A 27,560-nucleotide genomic window follows, 5' to 3' on the forward strand; every position below is an offset into this window, starting at 1 on the left:
GATACACTAAGAAATAAATAACAAATCGTCGTTTTAAAAACTTCATGATACATATTTTGTTTACTCTGTTATTGGGCTATTGTTGTTCTAGTTTGTTTTTCGATAATGAGGTTTCATTAAAATATTTATTACTTATGTCACACATATTGTACCCGGATGCCACATCCGAGACACTTCGAATCAAGATGGACGCTTTTGATCTATTTTGGGCGCCAAATGGAGCGTGTCGTTTGTAAACATTCAAATTGATTGCTGAAGTAAGAGCAATAAACAACGATTGAGAAGGTGTCGTAATGGTTTCTCTAAGAAATAGCTAAAGGGCCACACACGTATATATGCCCCCGAATTTTATACGGAAAACGCGCACAAAATATGTTGAGGTGAGATTCCTATCCGAATGATATCCTTATCATAAACGTAGATTTATTGCGTGAGATTTATCAAGCTTCAAAAGGCGTACCACACGGACTGAAACGATAGCTAGGACGACGTTCAGTTTCAATAAAGTCGCTGGCATATAAAATCAAATCTGTAATAAAAACAATTGTTACCTCTTTGGTCAATAAATCTGGTGATAATTAGCTGCATTTAAATGGACAATAAAAGGCAATTCAAATCATATAATACGTATTGATGTTTTAATAAACGATAACAATATCTTAATAGAATTAATGTTTACACGCATTTATCAATGTCAGGACTTACAGAATACACATTCAATCACAAAGTGTATTGCTTTTATAATAATTATTCACCTTGTGGTCAGGCTAAATAAAGTCTTATGATCATACCGCATTGGCTTACGTATTCTTTTTTATCATAAATAGTTTCAAAATCTCGTGTAAGTAAATTAAATCAATAGCGAAGCTAGACAATTCGTCATTTACTTGGTCTTCTGTTGAATTTTGTTTATTGGGACTAATCTATAAAAATAATACTCACTTAATTTTTATAGGACATTATCAGCAGACTCTAAGCATATTTTCCCGTTTCAAGTTAGGCTTTATGCTTGTAAATGTAACTCGAACTAATGCAACACCGTAATTAATTTGAAAGTTATTATTGACGGTCGGTAAATAAGGATGTTACAGACGGAAACAGTTCAGTGTTACCAACGTTAATTAAACCAATGTAAATAGCATGTTGTTTATAGTTTATACTCGACCACAAGCTTCAGGCATTATAATTTAACTGATAAAAAGTACCAAGTTTATATTATCAAATTACGGAATACCTAACAATGTCTCATTTCCAAAAACAAAATTAATTTTAGTATGTACATAATTCCAGACTTTTTATAAACGAAACTATCTTTATGTAAACGAAAGCACAACATACTTATGTTACGGAGTCTTTAGATATTCTTGTTTTAGAAAAAAGCTTTTTTAAATTCTCTAAACGACATAATAACATTCAATATACTAAATTACTGTAGATATAGTGATGAATGAATCCAGCGCCAACGCCAGAAACTATTATTACGGTAACCATTTAAATAAAATGAGTGCTGTCATTTCCCGATCCCCGCGTATTTGTTATTTTTCTTTAGTGTTGCCACATATAGTCGAAGTCGCCCTCGCGTCGGCTGAGTCAGGCAAATTACGACGTTCGTGATTAATATTGACTATTTTTGGACGAACCTAAACTCCATTGTTTTACAACCATACGAGTTTAACTACTTAGTTAATGACTCCAATAAATTTCCTTGTTTAGGTCAGTCTCGTCAATTGTGTAGAATTTCAAACTTATAAACATTTCGATTAATAAGGATGTGCCAAAATAGGCAAATGTATCTTACCTTTAATTGAAATTTATTGTTGTTGTTTAATTAAAATTGATATTTATTCAGATTATACCATAATTGTTGAGACTGCGTATTAAAAGTCCCTCTCAAAGTCGGTGCATCTCTCTACTTACAAAATCTCTACGTGCCTAAGAGCAAATTGATAGAATTTGTAGACTGTTGTATAGGGACTACCCTGTATAGTCAATGTACAATTCTTTGAATTTTATAAAAGTCACGCTTCATTTCGTATCTCACGATTGCTAAATACATTTCCCAGTAGGTACTGCGACAAAGAAAATGTCGTAACAGATCATTAAACTATCTATCTAAATTTGTACTAAGTGTAATGAAATATGAAGTGTAAAGTGAGAGTGTTTCAAATGTGTTCAACCATCGGAATGTTGTACCTACAAGCGGACAAATGTAAGTGACGGAAGATATTAATAACGTGCGATCGGTCTGGGAATTTACACAGATTGTTAACATCTTCTGCTTTATGCTTAATAATTTATAGGTTTACAAGACATATCAAAACCAATATTATAAAAAAAATGTTCCTAGTAAACGTGAACACTTCTTCTGAGTATATGAAGCTTTTATGACTTACCTCTTCCATGTAAAGAGTGAGTTGAGGAGTCCTTTATCACTGACCCTAATGATATTTGTTTAAATAATATCTTAGAATAGAATAAAATGTAGCAGGTGGCCTGAGGGTAAGTGATTATCTGCTGTATATTAATTACTATCTATGTTAATTGGGATTCCAAAGATGGTATGGTATACAATTGCAACCAGATCTTTGAGTAAATAACGATATTTATCTTGAGTTTCTCTATGTAAATACGACGATAAGCTAGCTGCCTGCTTACATTCGCATTGTTATTATTATACTGAGCAACATTTCATGCAATGCGGTATGCTTGGAACCACCGCAATCCCGATACATATCTGAATGTCGCAAGGATTATATCCATTGCGGTTTTGTGCTACGTGTTAGTTTTAATACCCCGCGTTTATCGCAGTTATGGTAATAAATCATTTTGTATGCTAGCCCATGTTGAATATTCAAGACGGAAATATACCTACGAAATATGTAGGTAATGTATATACATATCTCGAATATAGTTTTTCATATGAACCTAAGTAATTTTGTTAGTGTTTTCGGTTTTCATCAGATACTAAAATATTTTTTATAATGTTATCATTACTATCAATGTATTTAGTCGATTAAAATTAATTTCATCGAAGTTCTTCGAAGGAAATTATGTTACTTAAGTAAAAAAATTACATAATAATTAAAATAAACGTGTAAAGTGTAAATCCCGATAAAACCCTAATATCTGTCAGTGTTACTAATTTTCCAGGTATTTGATAGTATTTATTTTATTTTCAGGTCCGCGCCATGGAGCAGCGGCTATGCGAATGGCCGGCGGGCGCTGAAGGTGCTCCTAAAGCCATCACCAAGCTTGAAGGCCAGATTGAAGAACAGGTATACAACCTTCACAAACGGGGTGAAGTGGGAAGATAATACTAGTTTCTATGAATAATAATAATTATAAACTCCGGTTTTTAATCACTACAGGACTATGTTAATATAAAATTTTCCTTCCGATATATGCAAAAACATGTTTTACTTATAAGCTTATTACACTAATTATTATTATGTAGTTAAATACAATGTATATTTACGAATATAATATCGAACCAGATAGAAATTAACTGATTGTATTGCGCATTCGTTTAACTTTTATCGCTCTCTTGGGAAACATAATGGTTTAATTCAGACTTTAAGTTAGAAATTGCTTTCGGCCAAAGGTTTCTCTAATCAAAGGTTTGCTAGCCTATATTTTACGCCACTCAAGTTTTAAGATCTTTAAAAATAATCTTCAAATAAGAACACAAACAATACATATTTAAGACAGCAGCAGTAAAAAACACGATTTTCATAATATTGACAACAATGGTAGATCATTAGTTTGACAGTAATAATCAAAATCTTTATTGTTGACTCAAATACATACTTTTTTCATATATGGCAATAAAAATACATACTTTATATTAAGTATTAAGATGTCTAAATTCTAAAAAACACGTCAGACATTAGACTCAGACTTTTGACAGTTGTGTCGTTTAGTAAATATTTGTTTATTAACTAGTGAACAAAAATATAATATATATACTTCTATTATAATAAACTTATTCTGTGCGTGTGATTTTAATTTACAAAAACATTATTTACTTATTTATTTGTTAGCTAAGTGTTTTCTATTTATTCAGAAGGATATTTTATTCCGCGTGAAATAAAAAATTGCAACAACTGGCAACACAGCCGCCGGCTGCGGAAATGCCGTTTTGTTGTATCGAATACGATTTACGATTTCACCTGCAAGTAAAAACTTTTGTTTACATTCTGTGTTGGTTGGAACAAAATTGATAAATGAAAACATGTTTAAATTTAATAAATGTTACGCGCAAATCTTAACCGAATTAGTAGCATCATTGATGAAAAGATTTAGGAGTATATAAATTGGATGTTTGTTGTTAATAACAGTGTTCGCAAAGATGCAGGTGAATAATTTACCATAAGAGTTATTATTATTTATCATAATTCAAACTTTTGTCAAAAAACAAACACCTCAGTTTACCACCGCGATAGATCTTACCAAAAGAAGGATGAAGTACACATAACAACTACATGTAGTAAAGCGTTAAGCTTATTTAAATTTATTCATAGAAGCAGCTGCGACTTCAAGACGCAAAACAAGTGGAGGCAAAAGCAGCTCGTATCAAAGAGTGGGTCACGAATAAGCTTCGGGAACTGGAACAACAAAATCAATTGCTTAGAGAACAGAATGATCGTTGTAACCAGCAACTTGAGTTACTAAGAAACCATATAGCAACTCAGGGAAGCAGAAACAACACTGTAAGTACAAAACTTTACTAAATATTTTTTCTGTACAATTTGCATCACATACACATTAATTTTACCACAAATAAAAAAATATAAATTTTACATACTGTAAATTATACTTTCTGTTTTGTTGTAAAGTAATCAAAACTGCATGTAAGTTACTGATACAGTAGTGTAATGCATATTGTACTTGTACTAAAGAATACCCGCAATTAAGCTTATTCATTATATTCTACTTATTAATATTAGATACACATTATTAGTTTTCAGCAAACTAAAATCATAAAACTTTTCAAACACTGTCAATTAAATAAAGTAGATCAAATTCCCTCAGCAGTTTGTGCCCTCTCGAGGGAGTTTATCCCTAGAAGTGAGGTCTGCGGACCCAACTCGTGCCTCAAGTCTCTTAGCAGCAAATCGTCGACGCTCAGAAAGTCTAGAGGGCCCACAGGTAGCCTAGATTTAATGTTGTAATGGCTAGATTGGATGGCACTTTAGTTGTTTATGATATTATTTGATTGACTCCTAACCAATTTAAGAAAAACCTTACCTGAACAAGGAAATTTATTTGTGTCATTCAATGCAAAAATCTTATATGCCAATATTTAGTACTGATATTAATTGTACCATATTCTGCCTATGTCTTGTAAATGTTTTGTTTGCACAATATATAATTTATATGGTTAAACTTTACATTTTAACCAAAGCAACTAATGTAATAATTTATATGTTTACAAAAATGTCTGTCCTTTGTTGTCCGGGAAACATCTTAATGTTAGCCCATTCTTTACAAATACATGTACATACATGAAATGAAAGTTTCTCTATCATTTTCATCTTATCTAGACAGTGCACTATTCTTAATACATATTAATTATGATTAATTGTTATTGTTCAATAAGTCTTCCATTTAAAATTAAATTTCATTAAATTATTCAAATAATTATGAAATATATATATTTATATATATGTTTACAATTAATAACTAGAATATATATTTTTGTTACTAATTGCCAAGACATGTATATTTAGTATGTTTACCTTAATCATTGGGTTTGATACCCCAGCAAAATTAGTGATATGCATTATTTAAAATATAATGAAAATAATGTACTAGTTTTCTAGAACATTTACTATTTCTAAGAAATTTTTAACTCAGTCACAAACTATATTTTATATTTAGCTATATATAAAATCAAATTAATTTCAGTTACCCATTACAAAATCTGAGCCCCACTATAGTACACCAGTACGGCATCGCAGAAACCTATCAATTGGTACAACAAACTTGACACAAACTAATATTCCACAAATAAGCCCAATGAATAGGACAATGGACGAAAGGACAACGGCTAGTTTGTTGGCTGATGATCTAGCAGTAAGTAAATGAACCTTAAAAATCCTTTTATAAAATGCGGATCAAATTACTATACTTCACTGTATTTGTCCATGATAACATTATTGTAACCAATGAACTAACACAGTAATAACTTTAATCAATCTTTTTTAAGGCTGAAGATAAATAAGTGGGTATAAACCATAAGTTATTCAGTTCATTTACTTTTAATACTTAATTATTTACAGGCGGCAGTGGAGAACCTAGTTGTACTTCCAACAACACCAAACACATCAACAGATGGCGACACAACTCATGACTATGCTGAGATTTACACACCCAGTCGAGGTATACTTCTAATCTAATATTGTAGAGGAAACATTTGTATATTTGTATGTATGTTAGTAAAGTTATCACACAAAAAGTACTGGACCGATTTCAAAAATTATTTCACCATTAGTTTCCTCACTGACCGACATAGGCTATATTACAATTAATAATTATAATATTAAATTTAGGCATTGCTAATAAAAATACAATAATATAACTCAAGTTGTGAAAAAATTATCCATAAAAAATTGTCATCGCTGTGGAAACTTCTACCGCATTTACCATGGAGAGTGTTCAGAGGAGTTGTTCGGATTAATACCTGCAGCTGAGTTTCATCATCGGACGTCGAGGCAGAATACAAATTCCACCCGTATCACCTCGACGTCCGCCGTTCCACGACTGAGCGTTTTTCAAGGCAATTTTTGCCGCGCACCACCGCTATGTGGAACCAGCTGCCCACTGAAGTATTTCCGAACCAATTCGACTTAGGGTCCTTCAAGAAAAGAGCGTACAAATTCTTAAAAGGCCGGCAACGCACTCGCGAGCCCTCTGGCATTGAGTGTCCATGGGCGGCGGTATCACTTAACATCAGGTGAGCCTCCTGCCCGTTTGCCTCCTATTTTATAAAAAAAAAAAACTATTGATTATAGAACAAAGCAATGTCTACAAAAAAATGTTTCACCCATGAGCAAACAATGTTACTAATTAAAAATGTATGAGTTGTATAGGAAAATCTGTAAATTGCTTAGATTATGAATAAATGTGTATCTAATAATCTAAAAGGAAGTAATTAAAAACTAATATAAATGATACTTTTGTAATAACAAAAATCCACCACGAGATCGGTATCAACGCGAGTAAAACCGCGGGGCATTGCTATTATATATAGTGATTATATACACGAGTTGATTTTATTGAGCTAGTTAAACATAAGAGCATAATTTAGAACAGTGTTGGACTAGTGGCTTCAGCGTGCGACTCTCATCCATGAGGTCGTACGTTCGATCCCCGGCTGTGCACCAATGGATTTTCTTTCTATATGCATTTAACATTCGCTCGAACGGTGAAGGAAAACATCGTGAGGAAACCGACTTGCCTTAGACCCAAAAAGTCGACGACGTGCGTCAGGCACAGAAGGCTGATCACCTACTTGCCTATTCGATTAACAAATGATCATGAAACAGATACAGAATCTGAGGCCAAGACCTAAAAATGCTATGCATTACTACGCATTTATTTTTTATTTTATTTTAACATAAGGTTAACATTTATTTACCTATATTAGATGTTTGGCTAGCGGCCTGGCTTTTGAAATATTTTGGAGATGAATGTTATGGGTTAGGGCTAATGTAGAATTTTAATTGTCAAAGAATTATTTCAAAGGTAAATTTATTACTCTCTTCATCTCCGTCCATCTTCATCACTGAAGGTTGTGACTGTCTTGCATAGCGCTGCTGCCTCCACACTATTCTATACTCAGCTTGTCTCAGGTCATGTTGAGTTTGACACCCATAATTGTCTTAATTTGGTCCGACCAATAGGTGATGGTGATGGCCATTACCATTTCATTACAAACATTCATTGCATAAATGAACAATAAAAGTACTTCCACTATTACTAATTAGTCTTTGAGACTATAAGTAGATACGTTGAGTGCTTCTGGGCGTGTTAGGTTGGGTTGGCCTGGTCAACAATGTCTTCGCTTTTTTAGTCGTCGAGTAGTTTCTGGTATAGTTAGCTGTCCTGCTAGCTGATTGGGGTGCTTTTGGAGTCTTAGTTTGTTATTTCCTCTTTTACCATGGGCATATTAAGGAATTCATGGACTTGTGTTGTTTTGGTAATGGTTTGATATTTGCTTGAGTATATAATTTTGAGCTTTTTGTATTATATTTGAGGCACTAGCAGATCCTTAAAGCTGTATTCCATATGTCCATATTGGTTTATGTAAAAAGTTTTTTGCTTTATATAATGGCAATAGTTTTAACTTTATGCCAGTTTCAAGTAAATTAAAAAAATCCAATAATTTTATAAGAACTCTATCTCTGAATATAAACATGTATATTTCAGAACGAACACCTGCCTGGCAAGGCAATGTCAACGTCGTGATACAAGGGAACAGTAGAGGAGGCTCGTCTACGGGAGACAGTTCCACATCAGAACAGCCGAGACCGCCTACGCCACCTTTGCACAGGTTTCCCAGCTGGGAAGCGAAGATATACCAGGTATATACGTATAATATATATTTACACGTTAATTTATTAATAAAATATTGTTAAAAAGTCGTGACTAATCTTCATTATAATATAGTTAAATTTTTTTTTTTTTAACATTAATATATTATATCCCTTGAGCAGTGATAGTGGCTTTGCTCTCATCCATGAGGTCGTAGGTTCGATCCCCGGCTGTGCATCAATACATTTAACATTCGCTCAAACGATGAAGGAAAACATCGTGAGGAAACCGGCTTGCCTTAGACCTTAGACCCATACAGTCGACGGCGTGTGTCAGGCACACGAGGCTGATCACCTATTATATTTACAAATTATCATGAAACAGATACATAAATCTGAGGCCCAGACCTAAAAAGGTTGTAGCCCCACTGATTTATTTTTATATCAAGCGATGGCATGTTCAAGAAAGGGAAATTTAATAATATATATCAAGCCGTATTGTTTCTTCATAAATTTTCGTCCAAAACCTCAGGTGGCAGACGACGGCCTTCAACAGTCAGTAGAAGAGGAACTCAGCCCTCCCCCTTGTCCGCGGCCGATGCACGAGTCCACCAGCTATCAGGACATCTCGGTGCCAGTGTACGCTACCGTCAAAGGGGTGAGTCTCTCATGTCTTCTTCTATCAAAGGAATATTGAACACTTAAAATCTGTCAAAAAATACTTTAATAGAACAATATCTACGGCAGAGTCATCGCACAAAGAATGTACTTATAAATAGATTAGCAAGTTTAATCTTCAATAAATAGAAAGCACTTAAAGGCCGGCAACGCACTCGCGAGCTATTCAAACATTGTGAGTCAAAGTCAAAGGCAAAAATCATTTATTCATATAGGTAACATTATGAACGTCAATAAAAGAAATATACATTAAATTCTTCTAAGTTTACATTTACTGCCAGTTCTCAAATCAAAGGCGTAGAACGGAAGAGAAGAACTGCCAATAAACTGTCCGCCACTCTTTTTAATCGCCAAGTTTTTTTTTTGTATTACCAAACGTTTGTAAGGAGCTGCAACCATCACACCATGTCCCACATGACATCAGCAGGAGGCATGGCATTATCGTCGAAACAACACGCAAGTAGATCGTGTACATAACTAACATCACCGTATACACGAATTCAAGTACGAACAGTCACCAAAAGTAGCACCCGTTCTCGAGTATCACGCATGGTCAGCCATCGTCGCCCTCGCCATATTTTAGGGAGAGAGACAACCCGACGCATGGTCACCGCCACAAGCAATGACAGTATCTCTTAACAATCAGGTGTACACTGTACATGTCGCTGGTTTTAATTCTAGCAAACAGTAGTTATTTTAAGATAACAGCAAAGTCTATCGAGTCTAAAATATATTTCTATATTGCAGAGGGCGAGCCAAATCCGTTCGATGCCCTTCACTGGAGACTCTTCGGACGATTCCTCGGATGGAGAGGAGTCCATGGGAGTCACTGTCCATAACACGCCGATGCATAATCCACATTTTGGTAAGTTCTCTATCTCTATATATATATAATTCTCGTGTCACAATGTTCGTTCCCATAATCCTCCGAAACGGCTCGACCGATGCTTATGAAATTTTTATGCATTTTCACTAAGTCTGAGTATCGGCTACTATTTATCTTTCATACAATTAGACATTTTATTATTATTATACAACCATTAACTGGCCGCTCAATAATTAACCTATAAACTATTATTATAGTAGAAACGTTATTTTTATTGAACTAAAAAAATGTTTCGCAAAACGACTGTTGCCGGCTCAGCTAGTTTTATATAATATCACATATTAACAGGAATTTAAGACTCAAGGTATAAACATCGTTCTATATCTTCTATATTGTGTTTTGTTTTGTTAAAAATGTCTTTTAAAAGCGTCAATTAAAAGGATTATTATGTAAACTACATTTCAATGAAGTACGTGTCGTACTTGACGCGTACGTACGTGTACGCGTACGTACGTGTACGCGCGCACGTTTAACAATCATTATTTTACAATTATTGGACCTGACGTGTACGAGCTAAGGCTGTACATTTTGTTTTCTTAGTTTTATAAGAGTGGCGGTTTTCTAAATCGTCAGAGTTACGTCCCGAGAGGATTTTAACATTATTTAAAACATCGATGCTGACCCTACATGACGTGTAATTTGACAAAAAATTCCAAAGAATGACTTCAGAGAATCTATTACAATTGTATTATGGAAGCCATAACCAAATAATGACTATCTACGACGTATCCAGGTCAAACATCCCAGCTGCCAATAAACAACGTGAACCTTACCAGCATTCTCCCAGCTGCGATCCAGCAGACGAGCCACGCTCTGGTCCTCAACAACGGCCAATGTAGCTCCTCCGATACGAGCCTCAGTGCCAGCAGCCCCTCCAAGAGCGTGAAGACCAGCTCCAGCTTGAGTCCCGCCAAGAGGTCCAGCAGTGGCTCACCGAGTAAACAGAGTAAGACTAGAGGTAAGAAATAACTAGTAAAAACAGCGGCAGCTGACTGACGCCATTGCTCCAATATATTCAAAGGCAGTTATTTATTTCAATTAGGCCTATTAAAAAAATATAGAGTACACATGTCAGAAGTGAAAATTCTTTGTTTAATTTACAAATTATTCCTAAGGTAAAAGCCCCAATATATGATCATGTACCAGTATATGATCACTTCATGTATTTGTATATATATATATTCACGCTGTATACGTGCTAATGATAATACAAATAAAAAAACTGCGTTTACTACAAAAGACGTTATGCGACAGAATTGCCGAAAGTTCTAATATGGAACTACTAAACGAAAACATAAACCAATAGTGTGTATTTTTCTCGATCTCCCTTAGTATTGTCTTTTGTTAACATGGCTTTTACACATTAAGAAAACACTTTTTAAACGGATTGAAGCTATCCGTCCTAGCTACCCTAGTGGTCACCGTGACCACGCACGCTGTAAAGCACGCGAAACGTCGGAAAAATTAAAATAAAATAAACTTAAAATTATGTAAATATAAGTTTTTAACAATAATACATAGCTTCAATTCGTTTAAAAACTGTTTTCTCGATCTCTCTTTCTCACTCTCTCTCAATCGCTCTCTTTTCTTCGACAAAAACGCTGATGTTGCAGATAACTAAATTATTATGTAGATACATGGTGATCACAAATACACAATTACTGCGATTATAGATTTTACATTATTTTATATAAAAAAAAAACAAAGCCTGTCTGCGTTACGTCAAAGTTATTTTGTTAGAAAAAGCAAAAATTTGTCAATTTCTATTTATATTTCACTTAAACCTGGTCGTTTTGGACCGCACACAAAATACAACCAAACAAAGAAGGGTTTATGAGGGTTAGGAAAAGGAACCTTCTTGAGTACTTCTCTCTACTGGCTCCTTCAGCTAATCATACAAGGCAAAGGCAGGTAGAAGAAACCCGGCCGCAGACACACGTATTGGTTGAAAAACCATAGACAATGGTTTGGTCGAAGCACCAAGTTAGTTTAGAAGCGCCACATCCGAAATATATGTAGCCATGATGATCTCCTTCGAAAGAAGAAGATTTACTAATATCCGGTTATCCTCTGTTAGTAATTATTTGTAACAGTTAGTATGAATCAGGAACCCTCTCCGGTAAATGCCTCCTCCAAGGCTTGAGAGCTTTCTCTATCTCGAGCTATTTGCATCCATTGAGGACCCGAGATTTTTGTGATGTCATCATCCCATCGAGCGTAAGGTCTGCCTCTGTACCGTTTGCCTGGTGGGCCTCTCCATGTAGTCACTACTTTCGTCCACCTGTCCGCCCACTTCCACTTCAGTTTTTTGGCGTGGCTTGGAGCATCAATTGCTTTGGTCTCTGATCTTATTTTTATGTGTCTTATTGTCTACCTTTTCATGCTCAGCATGCTCCTTTCCATGCCTCGTTGACATGTATTTATATTGTTTTTTGTTTTATTTGCAAATTTCCATGTTTGACATGGAATAAGACATGAGTCCATAACTCTCTTCTGAAGCATTATAGGCATATCACTCTTAAATATTTCTGTACAACTCTCAATATTTATTCCACATACTCTAACTCTAACTCTTCTCTCTATTTCTTGATAATTTCTGTAGCTGATGAATCCAATTTGTTTACCCAAGTATATATAATTTGCAACATATTCTAACTCATAATTCCCAATTTTTAAAGTAGATCTTTTGTCGTGGCTTTTGTTTTTGTTATATTCATTTGCAAACCTACTTGTATGCTAGCCTTATAAAAGGTTTCTATCATATTTTGTAGTTGGTTGCTTGTTTCTGATAGCAATACTAATGTTGGGGGTTTTATTTGATCAAAATTTATCCTGGGAGCAGCATGTTAAAGAAGTTAGCCGAAAATTGTACGGTGCCTCCAGTATCCTCCGACGTCTTAGTAATTTTCTTCCCTTTAGTACCAATACCTCACTGGCGCAATCTTTCCTCCTGCCTTTACTGGACTACGCCGATTCCTGCACCTCCGATCTTTACGAGGAATTGCTAAATAGACTGGATCGTCTCCAAAATTTCTGTATCAGATTTATATTCGGTCTAAGAAAGTACGATCATATCTCTGCGTTCCGTAAGCGGATAGGCTGGTTGCCAATTCGTCAGCGACGTGATGCTCATGTTCTTCATCTCCTATATTCCATCCTGTTCAACCCTATAACTCCTTCCTATCTCAAAAATGATTTAAATTTTTTGGGAGCCCATAACTATAGCTTACGCTCTTCCCGAAACTATACCCTTGAAATTCCATCTCATAACTCCTTCTTGGCGATTCTTTTAAGGTCTCCGCAGTTAGGCTATGGAATTCACTTCCCGTCCCTATTCGCGTAGCTCCTTCTCTATCTTCCTTTAAATTCCTTCTGTACAAACATTACCTGTCCACATCGTATCCCTAACTTTCTTACTAACTACTAACTGACGTGAGACTTATCTTAAATTATCGTGATTTATGTGTCTTTTTACTTTCTATGTTTAATGTATCTTTAATATTTTATTCCTGTTTAGTTTTTGTTTTAATAACTGTGTATTACATGTATTTTGCACTACTTGCCTATCTTATTTAATACATTTCTTTTTTCTTTACTCACAGTGGTTGCCTGGAAGAGATCGCTCGTAAGCGATAAGGCCGCCAGTTGCCCTCCTTTTCATTTAATTATGTTAATTTTAATTTTAATTTTGTAGTGTAAATAAATAAATAAATATATTAATTGTATTCGGTCTCTGAGTATATTAAACGGTATTTATGTCTTAGAACATACATACACAAATTCTTAAGTCATTTTTTCGTTTTATAAGTTTGTAAATTCAATATTTAATTTCAGATACGTCATTCGAGTCAGGCATGTCTGATGACTACGCCATCCCGCCAGATGCGATGTCGAGTGAGCCGAGTGTCAGAGATTCGCCAAGGAGACACGACGCCTTGGAGAAGAGTGGACACCTTGCCAAGCTTGGTGGGAAGCTTAAGACGTGGAAGAAGAGATGGTGAGACACGTTTTTATAAATGGGCAAACGGGCAGGAGGCTCGTTATATGCCCATGGACACACTGCCGCTTTCCCCCAAAATTATCACGTTGTCATAAATAGTATTGATTGATGTTATAAATGCCAAGGACCCAAAAAAGGGTTACGCAAAGCTTTACCTTATCTTTCTAAAGCTCAATTTTTAATTCTTATGTAGACATTATTATATAATTAAGATAAATATTTGTTAAAAAAAATTTGTGCGTGTACACATATAAAAAGTGAAACATCTTTATGACCTTATTTTTCGAAAAATTCATCTCCTATATCCAACTTTACAGAAATTTGTTAAATGAACTTAAATTAGATAAAGTTTAACAAAAGGCTTTTATAATACAAAGAATACAATTATTTAATTTTACCTTATTACTAATATAAGATTTCATTAATTGTAATGGAATTATTACTATCATTGTCATCGTTATTATATATTTTTGTTATTGATGGCTTCTAATCTCTTCGAATCAACCGTGAAAAAATATGGCGCGTAACGGAAAAATGTGACACGTAACCGATAAATGTGACGGTAACTTTCCAACGCCGATAAAGAAGTTTCAATTACTTCAATAATCAGAGTTTATTTATGTAACTAAACATAACAATCAAATATACAGTATTTACAACACTGTAACGCTGGGAGCATTTCTCCTCGTTGTATTGCGATACTTATACGTTGAGCGAGGAAAGCACCAGTTCTGGGGTCAGAATCAGAATCAGGGGGGGGGGGCTCGTCCTCTCTACCAGGCGCCAACTTAACTCTTTTATTAGCGCCTGTACCCTTGAACCACACGGCCCAAGAGTCTACTCCAAAGAGGAAACAATTATATTTCTTTAATATTGTGAGTTGTCTGTCATGTGTGTAAACTGACTTTTTATTTAATACATGACAAATATGGTAAACATAAATGTTAAAAAATATTACACTTTTATTTAAGATTTTGAATTAATAATAATAAAACAGTGCATTAGATATCAAATAGGCAGTTAACAATGCTTTAAAACAAAAAAGATATATAGTCAAAATTGTTTACGAGATCGTTTAGAACAATATACCAGTTATATTGACCAATATCGCAATTATATTTGACCGCCTTATAAAAATTCGCTCATTACAACATCTCTTTAAGCTACATTTAACTGATATTATCGGAGAATTATATCTGTTAGAACGACCAGCCTTATTGTAAGCATTTGAAGAGGTGGGGGCAGTATCAACTTTCCACATCCATCACACTAAAGTCATTAAACGACTCGAGTTGAGGCTCGTGTATTTCTCAGAAACAAAATATTATATGTTTAAGAAATTTATGCGTTCAAGCTCCCAGTAACATTCTCGACGTATAGAACTTGACAATAATCACGATACAATACAATTAATATATGTAAAACTGTATATTGTTATGTAAGAAAATTCCAATAAGATTTTGATAATTTTCTTAGTCACGCAATTTTTGATTATAGGTTTGTCCTAAAAAACGGTACGCTCTCATACTGGAAATCACAATCGGAGGTCAACCGCAAACCGCAAGGCCAAATCGGTCTCGGCGAGGCCTGCAAGATATCGCGCAACGAAGGTGCCGCCACATTCGAAATATTCACCGGGAGTCGAACTTACTACCTCACGGCGGACAGTATCGCCACTATGGAGGATTGGATTCGAGTGCTGCAGGTAATAAAAGTATTTCTTTATAGGATGTAAACGCGCGTGTATGTGCATGTACGCTCTTTAACGTATTACGTACGCGTCCTAAGTCAAATTGGTTCGCGGTAAAAAAACGCTCAGCTGTTGAACGCCGGACGTCGAGGTATAACGAATGGTATTTTGTATTCTGCTTTGACGTCCGATGATAAAACTCAGCTGCAGCTATTAGTTCGAATAACTCTGAACACTCTCCATGGTAAATGTAGTAGAAGAATAAAACTGCTGCACTGTGGTAAAATTCATCAAATTACTTAGTCTAGAGTTTCACTCATTCGTACAATATTTTTATGTAATCTTGAATGTGGAAATCTTGGAAATTCCATTTCTTCAATTTGATTTGATGCTATTGAAGACTGATCTCCCTGTCTTATAAAGACCGGCAACGTACATGCCTTCTGGTAATGTGAGGTTCATGGGCGGCGGTATCACTTAACATCAGGTGAGCCTCCTGCCCGTTTGCCCCCTATTTTATAAAAAAAAATGTGCATGTACGTGCTTTGCCGGCTTTTTTGAAAAATTAGTACGCTCTTTAACGTATTACGTACGCGTCCTAAGTCAAATTGGTTCGCGGTAAAAAAACGCTCAGCTGTTGAACGCCGGACGTCGAGGTATAACGGATGATATTTTGTATTCTGCTTTGACGTCCGATGATAAAACTCAGCTGCAGGTATTAGTTCGAATAACTCTGAACACTCTCCATGGTAAATGTAGTAGAAGAATAAAACTGCTGCACTGTGGTAAAATTCATCAAATTACTTAGTCTAGAGTTTCACTCATTCGTACAATATTTTTATGTAATCTTGAATGTGGAAATCTTGGAAATTCCATTTCTTCAATTTGATTTGATACTATTGTACAACGTACGTACGTACATGCCTTCAGGTAATGTGAGGTTCATGGGCAGCTGTGTCACTTAACACCAGGTGCACCTCCTGCCCGTTTGCCGACTTTATATTTACGTTTAGTTTGGATGTTAGTGTTTCCTGAGCAGTGTTAATAAGTATTTTTCTTTGATATTAAATAATTTTCCGAAACTGGATTTCGTCGTTGGATGACGTCACGCTTTACCTTCCTGAATTCCAGAACGTACAAAGACGAAACGCAACAAAATTACTTCTGAGCAAAGAAGACAATAAGCCGACAATACAAGGATGGCTGACGAAAGTCAAGAATGGTCACGCGAAGAAAAGCTGGTGTGTGCTGTTGGGGAAGATGTTCCTGTACTTCAAGTCTCCTAGCGATCAGGTCAGTGTTAAATCGATGACCACCAGCTTCTAAACGGTCTGGTCTCCAAATTTATTAATGGAATGACAAGAAAATTCCACAAGTTTTTTTTTGAGGAGGCAAACGGGCAGAAGGCTCACCTGATGTTAAGTTATACCGCCCATGGACACTCACATTGCCAGAAGGCTCGCAAGTGCGTTGGCGGCCTTTAAAAAAATTGTACGCTCTTGAAGGAACCTAAGTCGAATTGGTTCGGATATACTTCAGTGTCAAGAACTGCTTTAGAAAACGCTCAGTTCTGGAACTACGGACGTCAAGGTGTTACGGATGGTATTTTGACGTCCGATGATGAAACTCAGCTGCAGGTATTAGACCGAACAACTCTTCTGAACACTCTCCATAGTCAATTATCTATTGTTTATTATTTTATTATTATTATGAAATATATTTTCAGAATCCGACCGGTCAAATTAACATGCGGGACGCGCGAGTGGAGGACGTTGAACATGTCTCGGATTCTGACTCCGAAGAAAAGAATGATGATGCAAGGAAACACCTTACCGTCGCTATATATCCTCAACATCAGGTAATGTTACATCGTAGTAGAAAAAAATATTTTTAAGTCTTAATATTATTTGTTAAGGAACACGCAAACGTAGATATAAAGACATTTTCTTATGAATGGTTTATAATAATTAATTATTGAAAACATTTGCACAATTTGACACAATGTCACAGTTGATGACCATCTGTGTGAATGTAAACACAGATAAGAAATGTTTGTGAAACAAATAAATCTTACAATCTGTATTAACGAGAAAATATAAACGATTTTAAAACAAATGTTATATTCCAAACAGAACTAGTCTAAGCGTACAATCAACCAGGCTCCAGAAGATAAATCACTCCTTATATGGAAATTGTATTAGTTTTTTATAACAAGCGAATTGAGAGATGTATCACTGAATAAATTCAAAACTCTCGTTAAACGTAAATTAATCAATAAAGGTTTTTATCAATTTGACGATTATTGAAATGATCGTAATCATTGGGATTGATTTGCTCCAGTTCAAACAATTTGCATGACTCAAAATTTAGCGATTAAGAAGAGTTTCTTGCCAGTTCTTCTTTCCCGCTCTACGCCCTTGACTTGCGAACTGGTAGTAAATGTAAATCTAGAATCAATTTATCATCACGTTGTGTATAAGTACTTGGTCATCTATATGAATATATTTTGAGTTTAAACCAGGGTTTTATTCCAGGGTCCCACCTACCTGCTGCTCGAATGCAAGGCTGACAAGGACTCGTGGCTGTACCACCTCACAGTGGTCAGCGGAGGAGGAGGCTCTCAAGGCACTCACTTCGAAAGGCTCGTCCAGAAGCTGATGGAGACTGATGGGGATCCCAGTAAGTATATTTCGACCGCTCAACTTCAATAGCTCCGTCCTAATGCTATAAATGCCTATTGAAGTTCTGAAAAGGTCTGAATGGTTCATAAAAAAAATATTTACATTATTTCTAGCATAATACTCGAAGTATGGCTAATATTATCAATACATAACTTTTCCATATTGCAATGTTTTGATTACAGTTCAAAGTAATATTTATAACTAAGTAAAGGCAAAAGTAAAAAAAATAGGTCAAAATTGCGCTTGCACAGGTAGGCGTACAGCAAACAATAAAATTATCGGCGTTGTAAAAAAAAACCGTCACATTTTTCGGTTACGCGTCACATTTTTCCGTTACGCGCCATATTTTTCTTGTCCCTACCACATTTGATTCGAAGAGATTCGAAGCCATTAATAACAAAAATATATAATAACGAAACGATAGTAATAATTCTATTACAATTAATGAAATTCTGTAATAATCTTAGTAGTAATAAGGTAAAATTAAATAATTGTATTATTTGTATTCATGTCTATGTTAATAAAAGCCTTTCGTTAAACTTTATCTTATTTAACTTTATTTAAGGAAATTTCTGTAAAGTTGTATATAGTAGATCATTTTTCGAAAAATAAGGTCATAAAGAAGTTTCACTTCTTACGTGTGTACACTAGATTTTTATTAATTATATATATATATATATATACTTGTATGTATACTTACAGACTGCGTGTTATGGCGACATCCGACCCTACTTTACTCGAAAGAAAACACCACTTCTCCATTAACTACCCTCAATTCTGAAGCATTACAAGCTGAAGCGCTCAAATTGTTTAAGGTATTTTTGTAAATAATAATTTTGAACCTAATTTTCTCAAAGCAACTAAATGATTACCTTTTCTAACTTACGCCATATTCTTATGCAAAGGTTAGGCATATGTGTCCTCAAATGTACCCAAAACCCCTTTACCAGTAAAAAAATATTTTTTTTTTCAGAGTTATTTCTACTATATTGTAAATTTCTTCGGAAAACCGAAATTAATAATCCAATCAGCAATATATTAATAACTATACAAATATATAAAAAAATATTAGACGAAAAAAGATTTTTTTAATGAGGGTAGACTATCAGGCCGCTTAACAACATATTAGTAATCTAATGAAACAACGACTACCAACAGTACGATGACGTCATACCCTGAAACGCGCTTACGAAGTATTTCGCGCTGAATATATAAACAACATCTCGATATTCGGGTCAGTCATTACCCGACATTAAAGCCTTGTAGATATAAGCGGAAAATATAAAGCCGCCCGCGCAAACTCACGTCAGAGTAAGAGCAGTGACGTGGGTCCGTGTCCCTCATTTCGTACTTCTCCAGAGAGTTTCGGTCCTGCCATTCAGGAGGATTGAACATCCCGTGATGGTCCAAGCCGAGGTCCGATTTCTGCAACACGCTCTTGTGGTAGTCGTGGGATGAAACCGCTTTCCGGTCAAAACAGCCTCCGCTGCACTGTTAAGGCCCTTCAGACCAACAGCGAGATTCAATAAAAAAAAAATGCCCAGAATAAAAGTATCTCACCGGCATTTCCAGTGCGTGCAACTGTTCATGTCTGTGGCCGTGGAGCAGGCGGGCATCGACTACCACGTGGTGCTGGCCCAGAATGCCCTCCAGCAATGCCTGGAAGTGGCGGAGCTGCAGGACGAGCTGGTGTCGGCTCTTTGTAAGCAGTCGGCCCCTCACGCCGCAGCCAAACATGCCGTTCAGGTACCGAGAAAACTCACCACTGCCAAGCTTAAGACAGTAAGTGCGCTTCTTTCACCCTTTTTTAGCGGAGAGGTCGTACGGTACCAAGATATTGATTTAAAAGAGCTATAATATTAACCAATCAGAATTTAAAAAGGCCGGCGACGCACACGCGAGCTGCCATGGCCGCTAAACATGACTTAACATCAGATGAGCCTCCTGCCCGTTTGCCCTTTGTTTTATAAGAAAAATTTATTCCCGCGTGTGTTTGTATATATAAACGCGATAAACTCAAAAAATACTGAACGGATTACGCGGGCTTAACATTTCCTAACGTTATAGTTATACACATTAACTAATTAAAGATACTATTTTAGTTATAAAAACTATCGTATGACCTCTACCAACCATTTGCAGCTAAACCACGGAGCTTTTTGGGATCATACAATCATTATCTACTAAAAGGCTTCGTCAGTTGATTTAATTTGCCCCCAAGTGTAATTAATGGTCTAAGGAAACCATTTACAAATCACTATAGTCGACGCATTATAAACTGAGTCATACACTATCGGTTCATAAATTTATCTGTCTGTCTCGCTCGCACTTAAGGGTCTTATGGAGAGGTGTAGTGATGTGCGTAAGAATTGTAGACGATATCGATATATCAATAGGTACGATCGATATGCTGAATTGTGTTAAGTAATAGGAATAATTTTTCTCTATCTGAAAATAAAAGTTTTTAATTTGTAAGGTAAAATGATTGTTTCGCCTCTCTCTCTAACTCTACAAATCAGTGCTGCAAGCTCTTGTGGGTGGAAATTGAGGCAAACTTTTTTTCGGTGTCAGTTTTCAATTTTAAAAACAGGAATCGTGAATTACAGCCCGAGCTGAGTGTGGATGTCACCATTTAATTTCTTCAAAACCACGTTTGTTAATTCTCCATTGTGCGTTTTGCGTAACGAAGCGTTAGTAATGTAATGGGAACCAAGAGAAACGAGCCTTACTGGTGACGACCAATCAGGACTCAGAGTGCGTTAGTGCGTGCTAGTTATATATAATGTCAGTGTCATTTATTGACCGTCTCAGTTTAAAATGCGTCGACTTTAACTAAAATAACAGGTGTTTTGAATCTTCCAATCGAACTTCAAGTACCTGTTAACCAAAACCAGATATCGTCATAAAAAAATGTTTATAAAATCGCTTCACGGACAGTAATGACGTGATAACGTCATAAGAAAACATTGCTATAAAATTGCATATAGTTATAAATTTAATTATTATCACTGGATTCTTGTTATAATTGAAAGTTATTTTTTTTTTCGATAACATATAATTGCACGCGTCAATAAAAACTTTTTTGAAGTGAAACTTCTTTATTGGCGTTGGAAAAAAATTACTGTCACATTTTTCGGTTACGCGTCACATTTTCCCGTTACGCGCCATCTTTTCTTGTCATTCATTAATAACAAAAATATGTAATAACGATAACAATGATAATAATAATTGTATCCTTTATATTCATTAATTAAAGCCTTTTGTTAAACTTTATTTAACCAATTTCTGTAAAGTTGCACATAGTAGATCAGATTTCGAAAAATAAGGTCATAAAGAAGTTTCACTTTTTACGTGTGTACACTAGTATACACATTTTTTTTACTTAAATTATACAGATTAATTACAAATAAACAACTTAAGATAAATGCGTTAAATTAAACACTCAGGCCGATCGCGCCTAATAAGAAGCGATAGAGTCGCTTGTTCCGCGCTCGACTCGTGCTGAACGTAATAATGAGTCATGTTTTTACGTGCGTGCTCGTAGTTAATGCTACACCCTCCCTCGCGAGGGGGGTGTTTTGTCCTGTTCGGGGCGTATGCCCCCTTCAGGTGGTGTCTATGTTCGCGCCCTGCTGATACAGGGCGAAACGGGGGCGGGCATATAGCCCTTGGTGAGGGCTTACGTGCGTGCATTCAGGTTTCATCGATTTATAGGACGGTACCAAAAAAATTGCAGCAAATAAAGCGACTTTCTTACTAAACCACGGAAGTAAAGGATTTTCGTTGGCGATATCTGGTTTTTCACGAGCTTGATAGCTAAGCTTCAAGCGCTTGCTTTTCTCATATGTTCACAATTGGTGTATTACGGCATACAAATCATATTGGTATTCTTTAGATGCTTCACGCTTTAGGTGTTAAGGTATCGGAAAGCTCTATGTTGTATAACTTGAACTTTAAATTTCTAAGTTCAAGTGAATATCACTAATGTTCTTATAGGACACGGTTGCTATGGTTACTAAAGGCTTTTTCACAGTCGATACGTAGTGCTGACTTTATTATGTCGAATAGGATTTTGACATAATAAAAATATAAGGCCGTTTAATTTCCAATCATTACAAAAAGCTTAGATTTGTTGTATACATTTTTTCCTGATATCCAATATCCTTCAGTACCGTCGATTGGAACCACTCCACGGGTAAAGGCTTTCCAGCTTTTTCTATTCGCCTCGCCGACGCATTCTATACGCCCCAAAGAGGTCTTTTGGGGCGCTCTCTTCTCCTCCCCTCCCCCCTTGTCCTTTCCATGTGCCTTTAATGTCCACCAGGATTTTGACATACTGGAGTCATATCTCGATTCTGAAGCTCCAACGCTGTTTCATATAACCGTTTGTACAGTACTCCCAAATCTGTTCGTATATCTCTATATCGTAGTCACTTTGACAGATACTCGAATGAGTAATACATACGCATACAGATCTTCGCCAGTGGTCGTCCCGGAATTCCCGGAAACACCCAATTCTGAATGACCGGGAATTACTTTGAGAGTACTGTATTACGTCCTTTAAAGTAGTCGTTCGTTTATCTGTCAAAATGACATGAATACATCTAAAGTGTTATAGCAACGCGATTATAAAATACAACATAGAGATTATATAAGACGCAGTATATATTCATATGTAGTTTCAAAAGAGTCAAATATCTGTACATATTATATATCCAAATATCATACGGTCACTTTGGGAAAACAGTTTTTTGTAATGTTCAAACGAAAACGTGTTGCTTAATTTAGAATGTTTTTGCGTATATATGTACAGATATTATTTACATACGTACGTATTGGTTTTAGTTGCGTTAACTGAATACACTAACAAGCCATTGGTATGTAGCTTCGAGTGATGTACAGTGCTTTGTCGAACAATTTGGAATACAATTTTTATATTCCAACTTGATTCCGTAGTTCTGGCAATGTTTAATGGTAGAATGTTGCCGTATTAAGATGTATTTCAAATGGAATGTTGGTGTAATGTTTTCCCCCTTTTTTTTTCATCCAAGAATGTTGGCCCGGCCCTTTAGACTTAGGAAATGAGTTTCATATCATATCATAGCTCGCTCCTTCAGCACTTTATTAAGGTTGATGTTTTAGAGTTTTATATCTATATCCTTGAGGTGAGTAGTTATATCTGGTATTGTGAAACTGCATAATATTTCTCGATATTATTTCTTGTAGTTTATTATATTGGGTATGAAAAAAATGTCTTCAAACTTATGTGTAATTCAGATGTATAACTTTTATTTGTTTCCTTTTGGTTTGACTATTTCAATTGAACATCTAGACAAATTCGTCAAAGTTCGCTTGTGTTTAATAGAACCGGACAAAACAAAATTGTAGCTTTTTTATAAATATATTATGCAGTTTACATATACAATAACATTATGTAATACACCATCACTGTAAAAATCACTTCAGTACTCAATTTTGAATTCCAAAAAGTTTCAACATCATTGGAACTCCTGAAATTTGTAAATCCAATTGAATTCAAATGTCCATCTATGAGGTCCAATTGCATGGAACGTAAATTTAGTTACCAGTACGAGTTCAACATCAGTTCGTCAAATTACCACATTCAACACACAGCCCCAATCGACAGTCCCGACACCAACATTTCATTTGTACAGCAACTGCTGCTGTGTGCGACTCAATCGCTGTTCACTTGCGACACGGGCGCATCGTCCTCCGTCGGCGGGGACAAGGGAGACATGCCGCAACATCCGGCTGGCTCGCCTAGCTCCGTACAGGTACGCCTAGGTGCTGAGGCGTCACCTCCACGTTCTACATTAAAACCTAGGATTTTCTTAAATACTGCCAAAAAATCTTATAAAAAAATTGCTATATTTATATACCTGGCTACGTAATTGGAAGTATGGTGTTCGATTTTGTCTGCTGGAATTACTTATAATTGTGTACAGTGGACGCAATTTTCACTAATTTGATATTTATTTTATAAACAAATATTAAGATTGTGACCACAATTGTGATAAATGTGGAGATGAGGTCTTATGAACAAATAATAAAAACGTCTTTACAGCTTTGTCGAGTAATTGTGAGCACGCGAAGCCTTTCACGAATATCAAATGATATGTTGCGTTTCAGTAACGTCAAAACTTGCTAATTTTAATTCTTAGGTAGCAGAAGTAAGGAAATCAACCATATGAGGAAAGCTTAAATATAGAAAATACGAGCTAAAATTTCAATTAAAAGTAATTTTTTCAGGCGCCATTATTATCTGTGGACTGCAAAAGTAACCCCCCAACGTACAGTTTCATACAAGGCTGGCAGCTTTTAGCGTTAGCCGTTAGTCTGTTCGTACCGAGGAATAATAGACTGTTGTGGTATCTTAAGCTACATCTCAGCAGACACTCTGACTCCAAGTAAGTATTTCTGGAATATTAAACTCATCTCGCATCATTTACAACTAATTAAAATTAATTTATTCATAGATCGTGTACATATATAGAAAAAAGAATATCGATTATTAGATGTAGTCTGTAATATGTGGACGTGACCGAAGTTACGTTTTGTGACGGTTGTTGTCCCTCATATTTAAATAAATGAAACGCTTTGTTCGAAGCTAAGTGTCAACTGGCTTAATCGTTTAAAACAAGAGCCAATTAACATTGAAATTAGGTGTAGTCGTTACAAAATTGTAACTTTATTTATGGGCAAACCTATCCTACCTATAAATAATATAAGTGATACAGACCTATTGAACAATTTCATGTTTGAATGAATAAATGAAAGTGGCCACAAGTGTAACATGCGTGTTAACATTTCGTATGCAATTTTTATTATATTTTATTTTTACATAGAAAAGTAAAAAAGTTCACAATAGTTCTATACATAATATGTATTACTACATTTTTTATATTCACAGAACGGAATGTGGGAAATACGCTGCCTACTGCGCACGCGCACTCGAACGCACGATACGCGTGGGCGGACGTACTGACAAGCCGTCTCGTATGGAAGTGCTCTCCATATTACTGAAAAACCCCTACCATCACAGTTTGCCACACGCCATACCCGTACATATGCTCAATAATACTTATCAGGTCAGAACTTCTCTACGTTTAGGGGGGAGGGTACTTACAACGACTTTCTATGACCATCATCATTGCAATGACGTCATACCCTGAAACCCGGTAACGGTAATCTTCTACAACAATTATAATGAAAAAGAAGATCAGAGTTTAATGGCTTAAACGTGCGTGGCTTCGTTCGCATTACGTACACGTTTTTATACGCTCACTGTCAACACATTCCTTGTTGAAGGCAAACATCGTAAGGAAACACGTCTTGATCATGTGTAATGAATCAATGTGTGTGCTTATTTGACTTTTAACGGATTCAACTGATTCATTGTAAGTCCGTGTACGCAGTGGCGTACCTATGTAACCAAGGGCCCTGGGGCAAATTAAAAAATAAAAATATGAAATATACAAATACTTTAAAAATGTTACACCACTTAATCAGTAGCCGAAATCTATAGATTTGACACGTTTTATTGACTGAACGGACATCAATATGAGTGGTAAAATCAAATAAAATTGAACCAATATATTACAAAAAAGTTCATTGACATTAGCTTACTCCTGATACAGCATTAATTTTTTAACCGTTCTCGAAAAAAAATCTTAACTCGAATTAATAAAACGCACATATCTCAATCCGTCAAATTGACAACACTGCCAACCTACAGAAAGAATTTAGGGACATAACTTTTGAATTTCTCTTAACTGAGTTATATATAAGTGAGGGTTGCAACATGTCATATTTATTTTGGAAATGGGAGAGCCTAGCCCCTAGGTAGCTACGCCGCTGCGTGTACGTAACACACTGGATGGCGCTGGATTTACTGCTAATGTGTAACAAACCACCTACTTGTCTATATACAAAAATGTCTAAGATGTTGCCATCTAAGATCAGTAGAGTTGAGGCGCCTTTGAATTTTCTAGCTTCGACCAAAAATCGTTTATTTTATAGTAAAATTAATTTCATAGGTGATAAGTTTCGACGGTTCCACAACGGTAGAAGAGTTCCTATCGACACTTAGCACTGAGCTCGGGTGTCGCGACTCATCCGCTTCCGGATTTGCACTTTTCAGCGATGACCCGATTGAGAAAGACTTGGAGCATCACATCAAGCCTGACAAAAAGGTATACCTTGACTTCTGATCTGCAAACCTATTACAAATAGTCCTTTGCCATAAAACTATTTAAAAAATGTGTGCGTGTACTAGTGTACACACGTAGGAGGTGAAAAATGATCAGAAATTGGTTAAATAAAGTTAAATTAGATAAAGTTTAACAAAAGGCTTTTATCATAGACATGAATAAAAAAATACAAAAGATGTCGTTACTACTACGTACTAACTGTTGCTAGTTACTTAAAATTCTGAAATAAAAATGCTTCTGAGGAACCAATCCTATGAAAAAAAACGTGTGCGTGTACACACGAAAGAAGTGAAATTTCTTTATGACCTTATTTTTAGAAAAATGATCTACTATATGCAACTTTACAGAAATTGGTTAAATAAAGTTAAATTAGATAAAGTTTAACAAAAAGCTTTTTTTAACATAGACATGAATACAATTATTTCATTTTACCTTATTACTACTAAGATTATTACAGAATTTCATTAATTGTAATGGAATTATTACTATCATTGTTATCGTTATTATGTATTTTTGTTATTAATGGCTTCGAATCTCTTCGAATCAACCGTGGTAGGGACAAGAAAAATATGGCGCGTAACGGAAAAATGTGACGCGTAACGGAAAAAATGTGTCGGTAATTTTTTTTCCAACGCCGATAATGAAGTTTCACTTCAAAAGTTGCCTGTTTCTTTTGTCCATTAAGAATAAAACAGAAATTATGTTATTATCATATATTACTTTCGAGCCTATTCAAAAATATCTTCAGACCTACTGTCGCTAGTCCCAGTTCTATTGCACACGATCAAACCTCCCCTCCGCTTTTTCTTGAACTACTTAGAAATTACCACAGCCTTAATACAAAATACATGGACTAAACA

The 27,560-nt window shown here is 35.6% G+C and overlaps 1 protein-coding gene across 4 annotated transcripts in view; it reads left to right on the top strand.

The window, feature by feature from the left end:
* Positions 1–27,560, top strand: part of LOC123707471 (uncharacterized protein CG43867) — a 258,717-nt gene that overhangs the window by 223,573 nt on the left and 7,584 nt on the right. The window contains exons 1-21 of one of the 4 annotated variants that reach the window (XM_045657548.1): positions 2,070–2,209; positions 3,180–3,275; positions 4,521–4,709; positions 5,032–5,148; positions 5,908–6,075; positions 6,282–6,381; positions 8,431–8,585; positions 9,067–9,192; positions 9,960–10,077; positions 10,832–11,056; positions 13,933–14,095; positions 15,596–15,803; positions 16,920–17,081; positions 17,515–17,646; positions 18,323–18,467; positions 19,172–19,284; positions 20,042–20,251; positions 24,145–24,264; positions 24,740–24,897; positions 25,401–25,578; positions 26,527–26,682. In XM_045657548.1, coding sequence (XP_045513504.1) covers positions 3,189–3,275; positions 4,521–4,709; positions 5,032–5,148; positions 5,908–6,075; positions 6,282–6,381; positions 8,431–8,585; positions 9,067–9,192; positions 9,960–10,077; positions 10,832–11,056; positions 13,933–14,095; positions 15,596–15,803; positions 16,920–17,081; positions 17,515–17,646; positions 18,323–18,467; positions 19,172–19,284; positions 20,042–20,251; positions 24,145–24,264; positions 24,740–24,897; positions 25,401–25,578; positions 26,527–26,682 — 3,030 coding nt within the window. In that variant the 5' untranslated portion in view covers positions 2,070–2,209; positions 3,180–3,188. Of the gene's footprint in view, positions 1–2,069; positions 2,210–2,803; positions 2,884–3,179; positions 3,276–4,199; positions 4,355–4,520; positions 4,710–5,031; positions 5,149–5,907; positions 6,076–6,281; positions 6,382–8,430; positions 8,586–9,066; positions 9,193–9,959; positions 10,078–10,831; positions 11,057–13,932; positions 14,096–15,595; positions 15,804–16,919; positions 17,082–17,514; positions 17,647–18,322; positions 18,468–19,171; positions 19,285–20,041; positions 20,252–24,144; positions 24,265–24,739; positions 24,898–25,400; positions 25,579–26,526; positions 26,683–27,560 lie in introns of those variants that run through there. The other 3 variants (XM_045657558.1, XM_045657538.1, XM_045657568.1) reach the window with 3 other exon arrangements.

This window comes from Pieris brassicae, chromosome 1 (assembly GCF_905147105.1).
Source record: "Pieris brassicae chromosome 1, ilPieBrab1.1, whole genome shotgun sequence".
Taxonomy (NCBI): domain Eukaryota; kingdom Metazoa; phylum Arthropoda; class Insecta; order Lepidoptera; family Pieridae; genus Pieris; species Pieris brassicae.